The 20266-nt window shown below is 41.4% G+C and overlaps 1 protein-coding gene and 1 long non-coding RNA gene across 7 annotated transcripts in view; both read left to right on the top strand.

The window, feature by feature from the left end:
• The first annotated feature begins 1663 nt into the window (after positions 1-1663).
• On the top strand, positions 1664-8546 carry LOC126050420 (uncharacterized). Its single transcript, XR_007509544.1, has 3 exons — positions 1664-2865; positions 3865-4004; positions 6036-8546. It is a non-coding gene; the product is annotated as an uncharacterized LOC126050420 (long non-coding RNA).
• A 3015-nt stretch (positions 8547-11561) lies between these two features.
• The window catches only part of ZNF711 (zinc finger protein 711), a 28044-nt gene continuing 19339 nt past the window's right edge, over positions 11562-20266 (top strand). Inside the window, exons 1-3 of one of the 6 annotated variants that reach the window (XM_049828285.1) lie at positions 11562-11786; positions 15970-16553; positions 19491-19595. In XM_049828285.1, the coding sequence (XP_049684242.1) occupies positions 19517-19595 (79 nt within the window). In that variant the 5' untranslated portion in view covers positions 11562-11786; positions 15970-16553; positions 19491-19516. Of the gene's footprint in view, positions 11787-12333; positions 16554-16584; positions 18208-19490; positions 19596-20266 lie in introns of those variants that run through there. The other 5 variants (XM_049828286.1, XM_049828288.1, XM_049828284.1 and 2 more) reach the window with 5 other exon arrangements.

Raw genomic sequence — 20266 nt, 5'->3', positions numbered from 1 at the left:
AGACATCTATTCAGGGAGGCAGAGGCGTTCAGATTGGATGTGTGCTTTCAGGTGGGTTCCACTTACTGGGCTGTGGTTCACACCTTGGAGCAGCCTGGGAGTGCACCAAAGGAATCCCCTTCAGATTAACCAGAATATATGCTTCACTCTCCAATGAACATTCAGTGCCCAGGCCAAACTAGACATATTCTGAAAAGCAAACCCTTTTGAAGTGCGTAGTGTCAGTGTGGGGTCCCACTTATATTAGTCTACTTTATTTGCTGCTGCAAATGCAGCCGCAGACTCCACTCCAGCTCAGTCAATTAATGACTTTGATGCTGCTGGCTAGAAGTTATGTTGATGTATTGGCAGTACTGCGGGTACTTACACTGTTTGCATATTTTTTCTTTATGCTTCCGTTACTGGCTGTTCTCGGTGTGTTAGGTGGCCTGACCCAGTCTCTTCCTATATTCTATTTGTGCAAAAGTAAATTTTGCAAGTACAAGATGTGTCAGAGTACAGGTAGAGAGGCCTAGTAAAGATTTGATCTATGTTCTTTGCTTTACAGACAAGAAATGGGGCTTATTTTTGTAATGAAGATGTATGTGGTCACCAGCTGGTGCAAAGCAGCATAATCGCACAAATGAATTGTACTATCTGAGAATCTGACCCTTTGTGAATAAACACCACACAGTTCTGCAGGCCCAGAGTCTAAGGTTAAAACTTTATGAAAATGAGAAGTGTTTGTTTCAAAGATATTTTATTCAATTGGAAGTGGAATGAAAAATCACGGAATGGGTTAAGTTGCAATAATGTGACTCTTCTTTCCTTTTCATGGTGTGAGCGATGCTGTCGAATGGCGTTTTTGGAGCCTGGGGGGGGATCAGTGTAGATGACCAGAAGGATAGGGCTGTACCAAATGCATTGTTTATCTTTGTCATCTCTCAGCTGCGTAATCTATGAATGATACTACGTAACTGCTTGCAGTACATCAGCATTATTGGCAGAGTTCTAGCCCTATTTGTTTAAAATTTACTGCCTACAACTGTGTTAGGTTTGGGGCTAGAATATTTTAATATTTAATATTCCTGGTTTATTATTTTTTTCTAGAAAGAAGAAACTCCCTAAATCAAATACGAAATTAATTTACCTGCATCACCTTTGTAACAGAATATTACACTGGGACCTTTACAACATTTCTGTGAGACAGAGTATAGGCAGAGGCATTTATAGGATTACAAAAGTAATCTGTGATGCAGCTGGGATTTTAGCTTTGGTCCCCAAAGGGCCAGATGCTGCCTTTTTGGCTAGGCTAATGCCCTGCCATGCCAATTTTCTCCATTAGGCAAGATGCTCTTTATAGTAGAGATCACTGCTTGAACTAGTGGATATCACAAAAGAAGATGGATAAATGCATTTCAAAAACAGAACAGGAACTGTGAAATACAGGGAAACATGAAAGGGAATATATATTTGTGTGTGTGTGTTCGCTTCCTCATTCGGTACCTTAAGTGATTATTTTACATATTAAGGAGTGTATAGTGTCTGAGAAGAAGACCTTGTAGGCTGTCAGAGAAAAGAAAAGCAATTAATGTAGCCAGATACATTATTTCCTGTTAAATAAGTTTGTAAAGTACTAGTATCTTGGAAATGCAGGGGGGGGGGGGGGGAAATGAGGCACGAGCCCACCTTCACCAGGAGATGGTGCTGTTTAATTTTTCACTAATTCTGAATTTCGTTCAACTGATGCTGTCATTTTCAAGGTGTGAATTAGACCAAATCCTGCACACTTCGTTGGGGAAGAAAACCTACTGTAAAAGGAACTGCGTTGGGTAAGGGCTGCAGCACTTACTACTTTGTCCTGCTCCAGACTGCAAGTTGCAGCCCAGAGGCAGTCTGTGGGACGTTTCTGCCTGCCTCATCTCCTCGCTAGATGCGGTGGTTGTGAAAACGTGAGCTTGTAAAAAGCCTGTTGTTAATTGTCTGAGCTTTCGCTTTCATGCCAACAAGGCAGGCCACTGCACAGCTTTGCTCTGCACTCTGCAGAGCCCTCGCCAAAGCTCTCAGAGAGGCAGGAGAGGAGACTGAAATCTGCATCTGATAGCATCAGCTCCTGCAGAAGAACTACCCTGAACGTTGCTTCTCTCCTGAGGGTACCTCTTTCTGAAAATTACTTCAGGTCATTATATGTTTAAACAAAGATACCTTTAGCAAATGAATGCCACTTACTAGTTTTATGAACAATACAGAATATCTATTTTGTATCTTCATGATGTTTTGCTTCTTCCTCTATCAATATGTTTGGCAAGGCAGCAGCCTGTCTTTAAACTACAATATTCAGTTGATCTTAATTGTTGATCACTGTATTTAGTTTAATTTTTGACTCAGTTTTGCGTAAATCAGAGGTAAATCCACTGCTTTTATGGAGTGGCATCTTCCTGAAATATTTAATCATAAAAGACTGAACAAAACTTCCAGGCCTTGATAAGACCCTTAATACCTGGTTTACTTAATTGTGCAGATGTACCTGGGTGGGTGTTTCTCTGTTATATCTTAGAGGTATATTTTATGCATTATCCAAATATGTAAAGACCTTGCTTCTACTGAGTCTTTTAGATAAATCAAATTTCTACATTTGAAAACGTGTCTATAACAAACAATATATTTTTTAACTGATAAATCAGTTTATACAATTTCTTTACACCGAAGACAATTGCTAACATACTGTACCTGGTGAGCTATTTTTGTAATTTGTTGTTATTTTGCTTTGTGTAACCACTTGATCCCCTACGTATAGAGTGACTGGGTTGGACAAATTCCAAAAGCTGTACTGAGAAGACAAGACTTTGATGATGTCCCAACCCCATGTCAATTAGAGAATTACAGGTATGCTGCTGTTTTTCTGTCTTTTATTTCCACTTTATACTCTGGTTTGGAGACTAAGAATTACTTTGTAGCTTTGCCAGTGGCATGGCAACTGACAAAGATCCAGTAAATGGCTAAGCTTTTGACTGGATTATTCCTGTACATTTTGTGGCTTGAGTCTATAGAAATTTTTCTTTATTCTCCTCTATCTTGCATAACTCTAACAGCATTGCTGCAAGAATTCTAGGACTATTTTGTACATTATTACTAAATATGAACTAGTACACAGGACTAAATTTATCAGCTTCCTGTCTAAGACTTAGTCTCTTCCTACTGTATAACCAAAATGAAAAAATCAGTGTGTGTTTCTCTTGTTTCTGAAGCTAAATCCTAAAATAACTGATTTATCCAAAGGCTTGTATGGTTTTCCTCTAATAATTACAAATTTTTTTTGTATTAATTTTCATTACTTTTTAGAAATGCAGTTTCTTTAGTTGTGCTTCCTCACTTTAATCCTCCTCACTAACACTAGCCAGAGGCAACTAAATGATAGCAGAACATTTTCCTCATAAGTAGCAGGCTTCTACTGCAGAAACAGACTGGAACTTCCTGATATTTCAGTCCATCAGGAAGGTCTCATTTTTATTTATTTTTTTAAAATATAAACATTGAAAATGCTGGAGGTATATCTATCCTGAATTTAAAACATTTTCAGAGTAATCATAGGAATATAGAAAATGAGGTATTATGACACTGTTCAGTGTACAGTGGGGGAAAAAAGCTCAAAGAATATGTTGTTGCTTTAAATTCACTTTTATCTGTGTTTGCAGGATGAGGGTTTCACAGTAAAATGAGCTTAAAAGACAGAAAATTTAGATGTCTTAATGTTATTGCCTCAATGTCGTGCATGCAGTTGTGAGTTTTATTATTTTTATATTTCAGTTTAAGCTGACACTTTATGTAATTTGCAGTATATTATTATGCATATTTTTAATAACCTCTTTTCTCTCTTTTGCGCAGTCCCAAGCATCCTCAGCTATTAAGGAGACCAGATCCAGCAACAGACCATTTTTCTAACCAGCAACCTCAATATGAGAAATTTGGCTATCCAAGCAATAATTTTGCTTTATGCAGGTTATGCAGAGGGGAGACAGTATCAGGTATGTATTAATAACGTACCTGGGCATATATATTATAGAATCATTTGTCTTCATACTGAGTACAAATTATGATAATTCAAATTGGTAGTATCTATGTCACTAAGTAAAGACGTGAGCTAATAAAAAGCCTAAAACCACATTTAACTATACAGGCAATCTCTTCAGGAATACTACATACCTGCCAATTCCATTCTAGACTGGAAAAATTTTGCAATGTTTTAATCATTTTCTGAGTCATTTACACTTAGATACTACAACTCATATAAACAGGATTCTCACCAAACTGAGGGATGGTTGCCTAAGACAACCCCTTAAGAACAGATTAGATATCCCTGCAGCTCTGGCAGAGGAATTACTGGAATTCTACGCTCTAACTTGCTGTACAGTGAAGGGAATTCATATGGCCGACATGAAAAAATAAATGCCTAAAAGCTGTGTGCCCATTTCACCAATACTGCTTTTTCATGCCAGCATGTCTTGTGATTTCACTGGGATACTGTGAAAGATCAAGCTGTTAATTCCAGCCATGCTGAAAACTTCTGTAATGGCAATGTAGAAGAGTGCTAACTCCCATGTAACAACTGTCTTGTTACATTTACTGACAATGTAAACTTTTAAAAATTATAATCATTTTCCAAACTCTATCCTGAATAATGATACAACCAAATTTCCACTGATGCATGAAAAATATGACTGTTAATAATTCTATTAGTATTTTCCTCTTACAAATCAGCTTTCCTTTCAGACTCTGAGGTTCCTGTTCCCCTCCCTCCACCACTTTGTAATTCAAACTTAACAAAGCTTCATGGAAAGTTGCTATTATACATTTCATGTACAAATAGTATGATGTACAGAGAAACGAAATTATTTATTCCAGAACTTATGAAATCATTTGAAATCACTTACATAACTAAGTGTTCTAGCAGGCTTTTCTTCCCCTGCCTGGTCTTTCTGGCGCAGATGTTGATAGATCAATATTTTGTGATTACAGTTGGTTTATGTAAATGAGCCTTTCAGTTTATTTCTGTACAGGAGGTAGCAGTATAAATTATCAGTAAAAACCAGGCATTTCTCTTCATAATGGAGTTTAAAAAAAGACAAAATGGATGAAGTTTATTGTGAAAAGAAAAATGTTAACATTTTACAAAAAAGAAAACTCACGTCAGAAAACTTGAGAAAGGCATATGTTTCAACTGCAGAAAAATACTAAAAAGGTAGGGCCTTTAGCATAAGTGGAAAAATAATTAAAGAAAAAGGAGTTGTGATGTGCTTTGACTGTCCTTATTTAAGATGAGAATATTACCTGTGTATTTTATTGTACATTTGTTGCCAGTCATGCATTATATCAGAGCCTGTAACCTAATTTACCCATCTGAAGTATTCTCCCCCCCTCCCTTGTCATGTAATATCTGCAAAAATAATTTTTTGGGTAGAAAAATCTGGTAAGTATTCCAAGAAGTATGTGTGTGCATGTGCATTTTAAGAGTCCTGCATTCCTAATTGTTTGCCATTAACTCAGTGGAAGAATGATGAAGGAAGGAAAAACAACAGTATTTTCTTTCCAGAGGAGTAGGTTTGGTCTATGGATTACTTGCAAAGGATCACTACAGGGTCAAGAGAAATGTACGTGGCCATGTCTGGCCATGTTTTGTCTTCCACAATACCCCTGTGATTTCTTTGACCCTCCTTTTTAGGCCCCAGAAACTTCCTTCAGTTTTTTTTAAAAAACCCACCTCAATAGCAATAAAATGTTCTGCTATTGCTGCTTTCTAGTTGGCCCTGCTGAAGTGCTTTTAAATACTGCAAAACCTGTTTCAGTTTGTGTGTAACAAAGTCTTAATACGTTCAGTTATTTGCATGAGAATCATCTCCCAAAGTTATCGGTGAGTACACATTCGGAAGCAGCGCATATATTCAGATACTAATAAAAGAAATATAAAAATGTAGTTTGATTAGATACAGATTATTTTAATAGCAAGCATACTGGGGAGCATATGTCATGCTACTGATTTAATTCTAATCTCTTTACAGAAATACTAAGTACCAGTGCTTCCTATATCTGAAACGTCTTGGAATGCTGTGTGATCAATGGACGATCCAAATGCTGAGAGATCAGTAAGACCTTATGGGCTGGGACACAGGAGAAATAGCTATAACTATTAGAAAGCACTAAAAGTTATTGCAAAGAAAAGGTATAGAAGATAATTATAAACCAAAATATGATATTAGCATCTGATTTATTTATTGTGTAATTGATGACAACTTTTCGTGACTACCTGATTTTACAGTTTACATAGATGCTTCTCAGTATTGCTTAAATTGTTGCACATTTATTGGGACACAGGGTTCTTTTGTGATTAAATGTATGTCCTATGCCTAAATGACAAGAAGTACCTATCACAAAAAGCTGCTTTTCCTCAGAAGAAACTCATGAGCAAGGAAAAAGTCTTCTCAAATTTTAGCATGAGTAATTACAATTATGCATGCTAATCATTCTTCCTTTTTTGCTTCCCAGAATGGTTTGAATCCACATTGAAGAGAAAGGGGGGTAAGGGGTTGCATCTTTTCATATCTCTCAGGAAGGCTTGTCAAAGACAATTTTTGCCAGGTACAGTTTTTGTTTCTCAGTGTCCATTTGGCTCACCCATTTATTCGTGATGTTTGCTCCGCTCGGTGTCATGATCTTCCTCCACATGCTGGTGAGCTGTGGTTCTGAATCTGATGCTGTTAGTAAGGCCGTGAATTTTTCTTAACGATAATTATGAAGATTAAGATTCTTCAGGGCGTTGTAGCACGTAGAGCCTGTTGTGCCCTGACTGACATTGCTTTGGTTTTCCCCTTAAAGAGCCAATATTTAAAGAAAGAAAACAACAAATTACATACAATTTTGAACTGTGTAGTAAGAATCTGTATTCTTGTTACACCCGTTATCTGCAGAATTAGGTAGAAGGAAAGGCTCTGTTCTCAGGCATAGCCACTTAGTCTCACTGACACTGGCAGTGTTATACAAACATAACCAAGGCACTTGGGTGCCCACTATCCTAAGATGTATCAAATACTGAAGTATTTATTGACTGATGTAGCAACCTCAGCTTATGAGCCCATTCTGTTGTCCCTTGTTGCTTTTTTACTTTGTCTTCCATTGTCATCTTGTTGATCCTAACAGCTGAAATGGTTTGCCTTTAAAAATGCACTGGCTTTCTTTGTAACTTATTTTGGAAATAATGAAAATAAACAAAGCTATGGAAAATTGACTACCTTGCCACTAACTAACAAATTAAATGAAGTCCCAGATACGTTTCCCATTTTCCAAAAAGTCTCAAGCACATTACTTAATATTTACACTAAATGATTCTTTTTCCTTAGTATTAGGTAATAGGTGAAACTATCAGACAAAACCAGAATCTTAACATTTTTAGAAAGATGAAAATACTGGCATTTCTTTTATATAAATTGGAATGCTCTCCTTGCAACAGCTCCATGCCTTAACTCCTTAACTGCATCCTGGCACTTCCGATGCTCTTCACAACTCTGTTATTGCCCAGACTGTATTGGCTTTCTTATTACATTAGTACATTAGTAGAGAAGCCAGAAACCTATTCAGACTCCTTAATTTTGCTTCCTGTTCTTTGCAAGTATTGAGTGAATAGGTATGGCTTCCTGCTGGGGGAAAAAGGAAGGGTGGCTCCAAAGCTGGCAGTTTTTCTTGGCTCTGTAACTTAGCTGCCATCCTAACTGGTATCCTCTAATCTTCAGCCATGATTGCCTTTTTTTGTTTGTTTGTGTGTGTGTGTGTGTTCGTTTGTTTCTCCCCCAACGTAACAAATACCCAAAGTGGCTAAGTCTCGCTGGTTTTACTTCTACTGCTGCGAGATACCTCTGGGCATTTAAGTCTGGACCTAGCACGTACTGAGGGCAGATTTGCTAACTGTTAAATCATCTAATCCTGGCAGAGGAATTACTCATGGGTAGTTAAAATCACAGGCACCAAAATTCATTAAAAAGAATCCAAAGATTTTCTGAATGGGGACTCTTTGCAAACCTGCACTACAATGTCTTCTGAGACTGCAGACAGCCTAGGACAATGCTTGTACATATCAGTGTTAAGAATTTTATTGCCGATTAAAGCACAAAGCAGCTAAATGTGCATATTAGTAACATCTGCACAGCCAGCTTGAAGCAGGACCTTGACCAGGGAATGAAACATGGAAGAATGCCATTGCTGTTACTTGTCTCACCCACTGTTCTTTCAACGGGCAAGTTCAGTAAAAGCATCCTACTATCATCCAGTTATTTTTCAATATCTATCAGAAACAAGAGAAGTGAAAATGGTTCTCTCTGTTATCTTCAGAAACATACAGAAATGGTGTTAGCACATCTGTTGAGATCCTAGGCTATCAGTTTAAACTACTTTGACCCCAGAAAGTCAGATCCTAATGTGTCAAGTGAATTGGTTTTTTTTCTGTCACTTCCTAACCTACAGTAGTGCCATAATTTAACAGTCTCTGCTTGTTGTTGACCTCTAGGTCTGTTTACCAACCTGAAAGCGATCACAGAATTTGAGTGCGTTCAATTTGATATTCCACCGCTCCTTTGAAAAGGAACAAGAGAAAGAGATAAAGCAATCGTGTCAAATATACATGGTGCTGGCAAGAGAAGAGCTATCTGGAAGGTATGCACTCATGCTATTTAAATTGAAATACATAAAGTTTCACAGAGAACGAAGCTTTCTTCATCAGACTTTTGCTGTCTGCCCTTTAATCTCAGGCAGATCAGCCACACGGATAGGCACTGCTCCTGATACACTTAACCACTCATGGTCAGGTCATCAGTATTAACATCTGGCAGTTGTATGTGAAAGAAAACTGTAAAGAAACTGCTTGAAATACTCTCGTGTCACTTCTAACAGCAGTAATAATATTAAGGAATACCTTTTTGAATATGCCATCTGCCAAGTATTGTGCTTTGGTTGTTTGCCTCTTACCTGGAAAGCAGAGAAGCTCTGTAATTCTTTGAAATCTTTGTGTTCTGAACTGAAGGGTAAGGATCATTTCTGGTCATCTGCTAGGTATCATGGTTATGATGTGCTACTTCCCCGTCAAGTATAAACAGTTTAAATTGATACAGAGAGTGGTGTTTTGGCTTTTGTGCGTTCTTTGTGATTCACTGCTGCACTTTTCGATACTTGGATCCCCGTGATCTCAGTGTCTTGGTGGGTTTTCGTTCTCTGCCTCTGAACAATGCTTTGAATAGATTTCCCTTATCATTGCTGCTTCCCTGTGCAAATTTACATGTTGGGTCTGAGGTTGAATGGTTTTGCCACACTGTTGGCAATAGCCTTGTTGTTGCTTGTTGCTATTTTATGCTTGTTTTGCTTTTGAGATTTCCCTTGATATTACTCTGGAAGACAGAATCCAGCATAGATGGGATTTTGTTGAAGAAAGGGTTAATTAATCTCCCTGTAGTTCTGCTTTTCTGATTGTATCACCTTGTGAGATTCTCTCTCACCATTTTCCCAAGTATTCAGTTTTGTGATTACCCTTTTCAGGTATTTTTCCTCTCATTCCTTAATTGTGTTGATCAGTTTGAAATTACTTTCCCATTAGAATGCCTATCTTTTGCTAAAGCTGGAAGAACCAACTAGAATGTTCTTCATGCTATGTTTACATTGGTGTGTGGCATGTTACGGACAGCTTTACCCCACTATTCTTCTCCTTACCCCTTAAAAGGAAAAAGAAGGGGAGGGGAGTCAAATGTAAGAGAGTGCTAAGGTTCTGTGCTGAGGACTTAAAAGTCCAGGAGTAAGAATCTTTTAAGAATCACAGAAGAAAAAAAACCCCTTTAACTCTCTATTTAACTGCAATTTATAATTGTGTAGTGCAAAATGAGATTTACTTGCACGATTTCAGTACTTAAACATAGGCTGCCTGGTGCCATTTTTGACGGTCCGTGGCATTCCATCTGATGTCCTGCTGCTGTTTTAGAAAAGGGTGTCTTCTTTAGGTCGTCGTATCTGCTATATCAATTTTGGACATCCTATTAGACATTCAGGCAACTGAATACCACTGTCCATAAAATTAATTTCAAATGTAAGGCAAAACTTTATAAAACAAACACTCATGAGTTATCTGTATTTCAACCAGAAAAAGAAAACAACTGCTTGTGTTTGCCTAATGGTGTTTGAAATTTGACCGTTACAGTACTACAATCTATTCAACACAGTTTTGTGCACCAATTTAACAAGGCAGTTTCTAAACTAGAGGTGTGTGCACCCTAAAATACTCTTAGCTTGAAGCAGGTTTAGGAAACTTAACAGTTACAGTTACAACCCATTTAGTTAAACCAGAGGACAGACCTTATGGGCTTCTCTAGCCCAAATGTTTTGCCTATCAACACTTGTAAGTGTATGCCCTTTTTTAGGTGTTGAGCAATTTTACTGATGCAGTTACTAAGGTGTATGCATGCTAATTCTTTAGAAGAGTTTTTTAAAAATTTTTTCTTCCTTTTTTTTTTTTTTTTTTTTTTGCTAGACCTATATTAAGAGAACTACTTGGCTAGAGAGGCTGGTATTCACACAGGCATACCCAAAATGATGGAAAAAACCAAAAGGTGAAGAAAATACTGTGACTTACACCAGCACTTTCTTCCAAGTTACTGTTGGTGTCGGGGATTTCTTTTGTTAACTGTATTCTTGAGACAAGTAATGCAGGCAAGGTATTCTGAAGTACCCCGAGCCATGGCTTTAATGTATAATAACGCAGCCAAGACAGTCTCAGCTGCCTGGTCGAGGCACCTTCAACTTTCTTGGGAAACTAAAGGCAGATGGGAGGACAGTGATGCTGTACCGGTTCATTTGGGACATCCAGTAACCTTTTTTTTGAAACCCTCGACGGTCACACGTGCTTTTGCATTCTCTCCGAAGCGTCTGTCTGTAGAAATACGTGAAATAGGGTACAGAACACAGACCCAGGGCTGGAGCTGACCCTCCTTTGGGCCAAGAATTTCCGACCCGCGTCCCCTTGAGCCGGGGCAGAGGGGTGTATGGAAAACGCACGGCTCGTCGCTGCTCGGGGAGCGGCTACGGGGCGTTTGTAGGGGGGAACCGGGCCCGGGGCCCCTCCTCACACCCCCCGCCGGCGCCTTCCGTGCTGGTGGGGGGTCGGCTGTAGGCTCCGTCCCGCCTGCAAACCCGCGGCGGAGCCCACCGGCCCCTCTTCCCCCTGAGGAGAAGGACGAGGCGGGGCGGGGGACCTGCCCTTCCCTCAGTGTTTCCCGTCGGGGGACCGAGGCAGGCTACCTCGCGGTCGTCCCTTAATAAGCGGTGGCGGCGAAGGACGGGACGGGGGGGGTCCCGGTTCGGCTCGATTCGGCTCAGTTCGGCTGGGCTCGGCTCCCCCCTCCCCCCTACCGCGGGCAGAGTGAGGGCGCCGCGGCCTCGGAGCGGCGGGTGCGCCTGCTCGCTCGGCGCGCGCGCGCCCGCGCGCGCGTAGTGACGTGCGGCGGCCGCGGCGAGGCCGGCGGCGGGAGACGGGAAGGGGGAGGGGGAGGGGAGGGGGGGGGAAGGGAAGGCAGGCCGCGCGCGCTCGCGCCCCGCCGCCTGGCCCAGCCTGTGATTGGTGCAGGCCCGGACCCGGCGGACCCGAATGCCAGGCCGCGGCGGCGGCGGCGGCGGCGGCGGCGGAGTCCTGCGGCCCCGGCCCCCCCCCCCCCCCTCCCTTCCCCCCCCCCCACCCCCCCACCCCACCCCCGGGGCCCAGCCGCCCGGCGCGGGGACCCGCACAGGTGAGCCGAGGCGTCGGAGCCGGGCCGGCGGGGGACGGGGGACAATGGAGGCGGCTAGGCCGCACCGCAGGCCGCGCCCGAGGCCTGACAGGGCCGCCGCTGCCGCCGGGACCGGCCGCTGCCGCCGTTGTCCCGTCGTCGTCGTCGTCGTCCCCCACACACACACTCCCTCGGCGGGGGCCGACGAGTCTCGGCCGCCGCGGCCGCCGCGGGCGCGGGGCGGGCGGTGCCGGCGGGCCCCGCGGCCGAGGGGGGCCTTTTCGGGCGGCCAGAAAATGGCGGAAAACAAGATGTCGGCCGGCGGGGCGGGGAAGGCTGCGGGCTCCCCGGCAGCCGGGACGCGGGGGGCTATCCCCGCCTCCCCCTTTTCCCGGGACGGCCGGCTCCGGCGGCCGCGGGGCAGGAGCCCGGCGGCGGGCCGGGAGGCGCGGGCGGAGGCCGCCGAGCCGAGGAGGAGGCCGCGGAGCGCGGCGGGCCCTTCCCCGCGCCCCCGCCGCGGGGCGGCCCCCCCCCCCCCCCCCTCCTTCTCCGGCCGCTCCGCGGGCTCCTATTGTCTCCGCGCTCCTCCTCCTCCTCCCCCCCCGGCGCGGCGGCACCGCCGGCCGCTTCTCCCCGGGACCGGGAGCGGCTGGCGGCCGCTTTCACGGTTGAGTCAAGGGGTTCCGCGGGGTGCGGGCGGGGGAAAAGGCTCCGCTCAGGGTTTGCCCGGCCGGCACGGCGGGTTCGCCCGCCCCGCCGACAGCCGCGTTCCCGATCCCGCCGCCCGGCGGCGCGCCCGATCCGCGAGCACGCGCGGGAGGGCTCCTCCGCGGCCGCGCAGCCCCGTCGCCGCCGCCGGCAGCCGTGTGGGGAGCGGTGGGATGGCGGGTCTGGCAGCCCCGGGAGCCGGCAGCCCCGGCTGCGCGGTGGGTTGAGGCGGCTTGTCGCCCCTTCGCCGCCCGTGGGTGGTTTTTTGTTGTTGTTGTTGCGGGAGGCTTGGTTTCTGCTGGGGATGTGACACGCGGGTGGAAATTCATCTCTTCCATTAATTTCTCGAAGAGCCTCGAGCGCCTGTCGGGCGAAAACTCGTTCACGGGTTTTTTGTCCTTGTCGTTTTAAACGGATTTAGAGTGTAAGTTTTCGTGGATGCTTTAGAGGCGAACACAATAAAGGACTTTAAAACGGATACGTTAGGTTTTCATACCCAGTCATTTTTTTTTGCCAAGGGCTTGTGTTGACCTGCACGCTGTTTTATGAATTGCGTTTTTCTGCTTAAGATTTCTGCGTAAGCAGGATGGTTTTTGTTGCGTTTCTATTGGTTGCTGCATTAAAAATTGGGGGGAAAAAAACCCCAAACCCTGAAGCATCTGCAGGGGAGGATAATTCTCTTATTTTCTTCTTGAACCTGAATATTAAGAGATAAGATAATTAGAGAGCATCTGCTTTTGATTTTTCAACTACATACAAGTTTATCTGTTGTGTTACATTGCTCTGCGTCTGAGCTTGGTCCTTTTGGTTTAATCGAAATGTCATACGCAGATTACGAATATCTGAAACACCTGAGGAAGTATGACCGTTGTGTTTTACTTTATTGTACATACACAAGACTTAAATGTTATTGGGAAGAAGTTCACCATTTTAAAGGAGTTCTTAAGGGCTGACCGTGCAAATATGCTTAATGTGAAAATATATCGCCTGAACGTGTTGGGAGTAATTGTATGTGTAAACTGGGGAGATGCTTAGCGTTTGCAGGACCACACTGTCTAGGATATAACAAAACGTATTAAATACAGGCTCTTTATTTATTTATGTAGATTTATTAAGTTATGATTGGCATTCTGTAGAAATATCTTTTACGTTCTAAAAATTTTAAATATGGCAACAATGCCTGGAAGCCAGCATATTGATTGGGAGCATCATTGTACCTCTGGGTACAGGAGTGACACCCTTTTTTCCTGGGAAGGGTGGAAGTGCTGAAGCATTCATTTTTTTTCCCCTCCTCCTTAAAATACTTTGCTGAAGATCTCTCAATTTAGGGTGTTTTCTGAAAGCATTCTCAAAAAAAAATTAAAATGTTAATACTTTTATGATATTTTTATGGGAAAAGTAAACTAAGAATAAATCAGTGTGCGTACTAAGAGCAGTGTTTATAAGGGCTTGGGCCTTTAACAGTTTTTCAGTTGAGTGTTGCTATTATGTGTTCCCAGGTAGCCCCAAACTGGCAACCATTATCTTTGGTTTTAAAAAATATCATTTACAGTAGTAGTTTACAGTAGTGTTTTTGCTGGTAGACGGAACATCACCTTTTTTTTGACTCTAAAATTCATTGCCTGGTCCACGCTGAGCGTTGTCTGAGGAAGAGCTTTGGTATAAAGGACTGAAATAGGTTAAAATCGACCTTATCCTGAAGCTAGTTAGAAAGAGAACTATATTTTTCAAAAAGAGCAAACCAATTTCAGATACATACATATTTTAAAAATTTAGCCTTGAGACACTGCTTTGGGACTCTCAGTTTAGATTTCACGAAATTCTTCATTTTGGGATCTGATGGTAATGTACTCCTTCCTGGTGCAAGATAGTGTGCTGTAATTAAAAAAAAAACCAACAAAACAGTGAAAATATTAACGGAATGTTGTAAAGTTATATAATTGTATTGGCTGATGCTAATAAAGCATTTTCACAGTATTTTCTTCTAAATACATAGAGGAGAAGGGGAATTGAGAAACTGAGATCTTAATAGTTAGAGCCAGGAGGGGTATGGATAAGTGTAGGATTGTGATGGTATACAGAAATGCGGCTTTCTGCCTTATTTCTCAGTCCATTTTTAAAACATACGATTGGACCGCTTCTATGATCATGTGGGTATATAACATGGCGTACTACGCAAAAAAGCTGTGAAGAACCACAGCTAATCACTGTTTGCCATTTCCAGTAATAAGATTTGCATGCATATGTAGTGTGCGCAATGAAATCATTTGCACTACTGAAATCTGTGAGCAAAAATACCCAGTTGTAGCAGAATTGGGGGCCTTATCTGTTGTTAATTGTTCCAGCATTGGCACTAAGGGGTTTTTCTGCTGTCGCAGCATTCCTTTAAGATCCAAAAGTATATATTAAAAAAGACCAAATCTGCGATTGCATAGTTGGTGCAACTCTGTCCTTTGTCTGCACTGAGGGTTTAGAAGAATATACTTAGGTAATGGTTGGATACCAGCTGCATCAACCAAGGTACAGCTTCAGCATGTTTATTGCTAGCGTGTCATCATCCATCTCTGGTTTTAGTGGAAGTTTGAGGTACTCATAGTACTATGTGCGCAGAAGGTGCCATCCCGTAACTTTAGTAATTTTTATAGTGCTGTTAGCTACCGGGAGAATACTCCTTTTAGTGATAATTTGCTTTGCTTGCAGAAATTTTAATTTAAATTAAAATTACAGTCTGTCTTTGTATTGAATTTTCAGTGTAGCACAGTAGGTAATATATTTGGGCATCTAATTATATAATCTGAAAAGAAATGAAGTTGCTTATTGAGATGGAAGAAAAGCCTAGCATATTCTTCCTGTAATCTCAGATTGATATAATTTAAGATAATTTTTCATATCCATTTACATTAAAAAAGAAGGATTATCCAAGTGTAAAGGCTGTGGTCAGGAAATTGTAGAGTATTGCATTAATTCTGAAATGGCTATATTAAATTGGCCATTTATGGTCTAGAGCTGTGTCTTATTTTGTAATAGCAAGTGTTTGTTAGCTACCGTAAGAGTTTGATGGCTGTGACTATAATTCAGGAGTGATAGAGCATTGCACTAAGATTCTGAAGCTGCTTTGTCATTCCTACAGTGGTGAAAGAATTTGATTTTGGAGCTAAAATTTAAAGCTACATTGAAATTTGATTGTATGGGTGGAATTGTTAGTTAAATCCTTGACGACTTTCCTCATTGATAATGTTTGACTTGTGTTTTTATAATACTAGCTGGTTTGTGGAACTAACTTGCTCTGTTATGGCCCCGTCAAGAAATTACATCGGGGAATTCTTGTAGCTCTGTAAGAAGAACGCTATGTCATTGTCGTCCCCAAGAATTAGTATTGTAGATTTAAAGACAATTTCAGAGAATTAGATTTGAGCAAATAATATGGGGAGAAAGTGTTGAAAGGGTGATAGTGACACTAGGTGATACAAGTTCTTTGGTTCTTCTGTATTCTCAGTTAAGTTGAAACCTCCTTGGGGTGGATCGGTGACTTTTTCTTGAAATTGCCATCTTTGCGGACTGCTTGCTGCTTCCTTCACTTGAGGATTTCAAGAGTGTAAGAGAAGGAATTGCTGCTCAGTTCCTTCCTTGACAGTGAAGATGCAGTAAGCATGGATTGTCTTTTCCACATACTACTTCTTTCTCTCGTTACTCTGTTTTGTATTTTTTCATATTAAAAAACCCTAAAGACGAAATTGTACCCACCTGGCGTGTGTGTTGTGGCCTGCACAGCGTAGGCATTCTGCATCACCCGCTGAGGTGAAGGCATTTAATACAATCGTAAAAAAGGAGGCAAAGCAGTGTAACACCAAAATTTACTTTTCACGTCATCTCACCTTGGTGGCTTTCTGCCTGGCTTGAATGACATCTGGAGTATCAGTTTCCACGTGCAGACTGAGCCTGGTGCCCGACGCAGTAGAGGCCGCCTGATTCTGTGGGTCAGCCCAGTGCAGCGTGGCCCATGACACTGACAGAGAGCCAGCATCTCCCTTCTCGATGGCGACTTGGTTTGGTACCAAGGATCCAGCGCTGTCAGTTCTGGTGAGCCGCAAGTGGTGCAGTAAACTTAGTAACTGGCATTAAGATGCTTTGATCTATTTGGTTTTTAGGGTCCTTTACCGTGGAGTCTAGTGCCTGTTATTGATAGAGCTTCACGTTTTAAGAGAAATTAATGTCATGTCTACTGCAAAGTTTAGTTTACTTCTGGATTAGTGTGATAGTGTGAGTTGCATTGGGTCCTGGCTCTTTCTGGGTCCCTTGATTCTGGCTTAGAGGTATCTCAGCAATTTCAGGCGCTTAAGCCATTTATTCTTACAGCTTGGCTTTTTTTATTATTTGCCTTGCTTGACTATGTTACCTCTTAACGCTACTTGGTATGTTTCATTGCAGTAGGGTTGTCAAATGTGTTGTATCACAAAGTACTTGAAGTTTCTGTCATATTTTGGATTTAAGTGCACAGACCTAAACAAATTCTTGCGGTAGGGTAGGGGTCAACTTTTTATGAGATTCAGAAGAGCAAAATCAAGGTTGGTACTACAACTGAAAAAGTACTGTCTTTCTGAGACTTGTTTTTAAAAGCATTTGTGCTTCCTATTCAACTCTGCACTACCCAGTTCCAGGTAGTTCTGACCTGAGCTCTTATTCTGCATTCCCTTCCCACAACTCCTAAACCTCTTCCTTTTCTGTGTGATACTGTCACTTATTTCCAAATCTTGGGTATGAGGGGGCAAAAATGTACAAGATTTTAGTCTCGGGCAACAGAGATTTTTCATCTGTGAAAGCCTTGGTCTCTGTATACTCCTGTGGCTGCTTCTATGGAGTCGCTTCATCTGCGCTGAGAACTTGTGTAAAAGTCTTTTGGGTTGCAGCAAATTGCAAAATAATTCAAAATCCCTACACTTTAATGCTTAGTAGCAATGCAAATAGCATGGAAGAATGCTAATTTATCCTTCTCTCTTGTATTTTATGGAAACGCTGTCAAAGAAACGTTACATGCTTTCTTCTTCTCTGAAAGCAAGCTTGTGTAGCTGTACCTTATGAAGGAGATTCAGCATCCTCAAGACAGTTAAGATACCAGAAATGGAGATCTTGGTAAAACTGAGTTTAGTGAGAATCTCAACGTTTACTTTCCATGTGTGAAAATTCTTGGATGTAATTGGAATTGCATTTTAATGAACGCGAGAATCTCAGAAGTAAAACTCAAGAGTAAAACTGGCATGGCTGTGTGGCAAGGTTTGAAGAACTGGTGTAATTTTAAAAGATTGAGGAAAATAGGCAAGTCTGACAAAAGAGGACTCGGGAAACAGAAGCCCCTAAGCATTAAGGGGAATTAGAAGAGCCAAAGCAAGAAAGCAGTTGTCAAAAACACAAGAAAAGAAAGAAAATGAAGTTAAAGAAGTAACACTGAAGGATAACTGTGGGGAGTTGACAAAGAGTTCGTGGGTCTGTTCTATCAGAAGCTTTAAAGGATCAGTTTTCTATTAGAGGGATATGGCAGATAGCTGCATAGGACCAGCTTTTCCCTGGCAGCGGAAATGAGGCAGCACAGAAGGGACAGTGTTGGAAGATGAGATTTCTAGAATAAGCTGACAGTTTTGAAATAAAATGTCAACCAATATGCATAATACAGTCCTAACGCTGGAATGGTAAACAGAGGTGTCAGCACAGAAGTCTGTTGAGCACTGTTGCTTCTTCAGTAAGTATCATGGCAATGGAGATGTTGAAATAAGCTGGCCTTTCTTATGCTTAGCTGTTGCCTGTTATAATGGGTAGTTCTGCACTATGCATGCAAATCTAACTGAGGGCTCATTAAATGTTGTACCAGGCCTTTTGTCAGACTTTTTTTAATGATATATAGAGGGGTTCGTACACAACTGCTGGAAGAGAAAATCAGGTTCAGCACTTTTGTTCTTGTAAGTTTAGTGCACTATGCAACTTTTTCAAAGCTTACCTATAATTAAACAATGTTGAATTAAATTTACACATTAAAATTTGTTTTGAAATGTCTGATAGATACAAGATTATGAAAGAATCTGGAAAATTGATACTCCCAATGCAATTCTCATCTTTCTTTGAGGAAGCTCCACACATCCATAATCACCAGTCTTGATAATTAGTTAAAGAGCATATACAGACAGGGATAGAGCAAAGGTGACTTCTTCGTGCATAGTGGCTAATATGTGTTATTATGGTGTTTATGTGAGAGATATATATATTATGTAGTTAGTAATAGCACGTGTGTGCCCTTGATGTCCGACTTGCATTTCTTGCTTCTACAGACAGCTACAGTTTGTTCAAGACAAAGTTAACTTGCTTCTGGACAAAGTTTCTGCTTCTAGATAATAAGTTACCTGTAACTAGGTTCAGTTGCTTACTAACGTGTTGTATTGTTTTGTTACTATGGCCTGATGCTACTGCTGGTATTGCAGATGAGATCTTTACTGTCAGTCGGTGAGCTGTCACCCTATGGAGATAGTCTCATAAAACTGCAAAACTATTTTAATGTTTGCAGTGGGGAAATTGAAGGTTTAGGCATTTCTTGTGCTTACTGCTCCTAGAAATAATGTAATGTTGAAGTCTGTACCTCCGCGTGCTGAAGGTAACTAGAAAGCACTTTCCAGTTAAATTCTACAGAATATAAACAGAACTGTTCTAGGCTAAGCAGTAACCAAAGACTTACATAAAACCCCCTTTTAAGTCCTGACCAAGAATTACTGACTTGTTTGGTTTCACTTGCATGTGTAATTCTTGATTACTGGAGGGCTACTTATGGATGGAAACATTTTCAGGATTTTAGGTCAAAAAAATATAAAAACAAAAGAATAAAGCAAAGCAAATTGTATGAAGTACTGCATGCTTTTTTCTTGAATTTTTGAATAAATACTTTTCTGTGTTTGTCAGTGTGACACATTAATCCAGTAAAGCTAATCAATGCAATAACACTGTTCGATATAAATGATGATTTTGCTTTTATTGCAGTTATTTGTGAATGCACTTAGCTGAATATGGATCCAGGTGGTGGAAGTCTTGGACTGCAAACACAAGAATCCAAAATGCCTCACACTATGATTATGCAGGATTTTGGTAAACATTTTAACTATTAAAAATAATGAATAAAATCAAGACTGTTTTTTTCTGGGTTTTGCTATGTGTTTATAAATTACATCAAGATGTAGAGTTGACCAACATAATAATGCTACTTGCATGACTTTTTTTGAGAAAATCAAAATTTAAGGTGGTGTGTATGTCTTTATATACTTTAGTTGCTGATCTTGAAATAGTCACTTATTCTAAAATATTGAAGTAATTCTGGAAGGGAAAAAAAAAAAAAAGGAAGTACAGTCTGTGGCCCAAAGTGCTCTAGATGAGATAGAAAATGTTTTCGGGAGTTCAGCAGTTTTGTGGTGCATGTGCTTCTTGAAATCACATTGACTGGTTGTTCCATCTCCCAACGTACAGGAGATGTAAGTAACATCCAGTACAGGATACAAACAACATCTGAGCTCTTGTGTGCTTACCTTGATCACTATCTCCAGTTCTCCTTCAGGGTATTTCAGTATATGTGGTGGGAAATAGTATTTTTGTCTGTGTGACAGCAGATAACTTACTATGTAGGCAACAATTTATAGATTTAGCTGAATCTGCATGTTCACATGTGCTTAGAAGTCTTCTGTCAGGAACATCAGTCCTGGGATTGCACTGATGTAAGAAAACTTGTTTCTAAATTGGACTTTTTTTTTAAAAATGAATACTGT

The sequence above is a fragment of the Accipiter gentilis genome, chromosome 24, assembly GCF_929443795.1.
Source record: "Accipiter gentilis chromosome 24, bAccGen1.1, whole genome shotgun sequence".
In the NCBI taxonomy this organism is placed as follows: domain Eukaryota; kingdom Metazoa; phylum Chordata; class Aves; order Accipitriformes; family Accipitridae; genus Astur; species Astur gentilis.
This window is presented reverse-complemented; position numbering and strand designations above follow the sequence as displayed.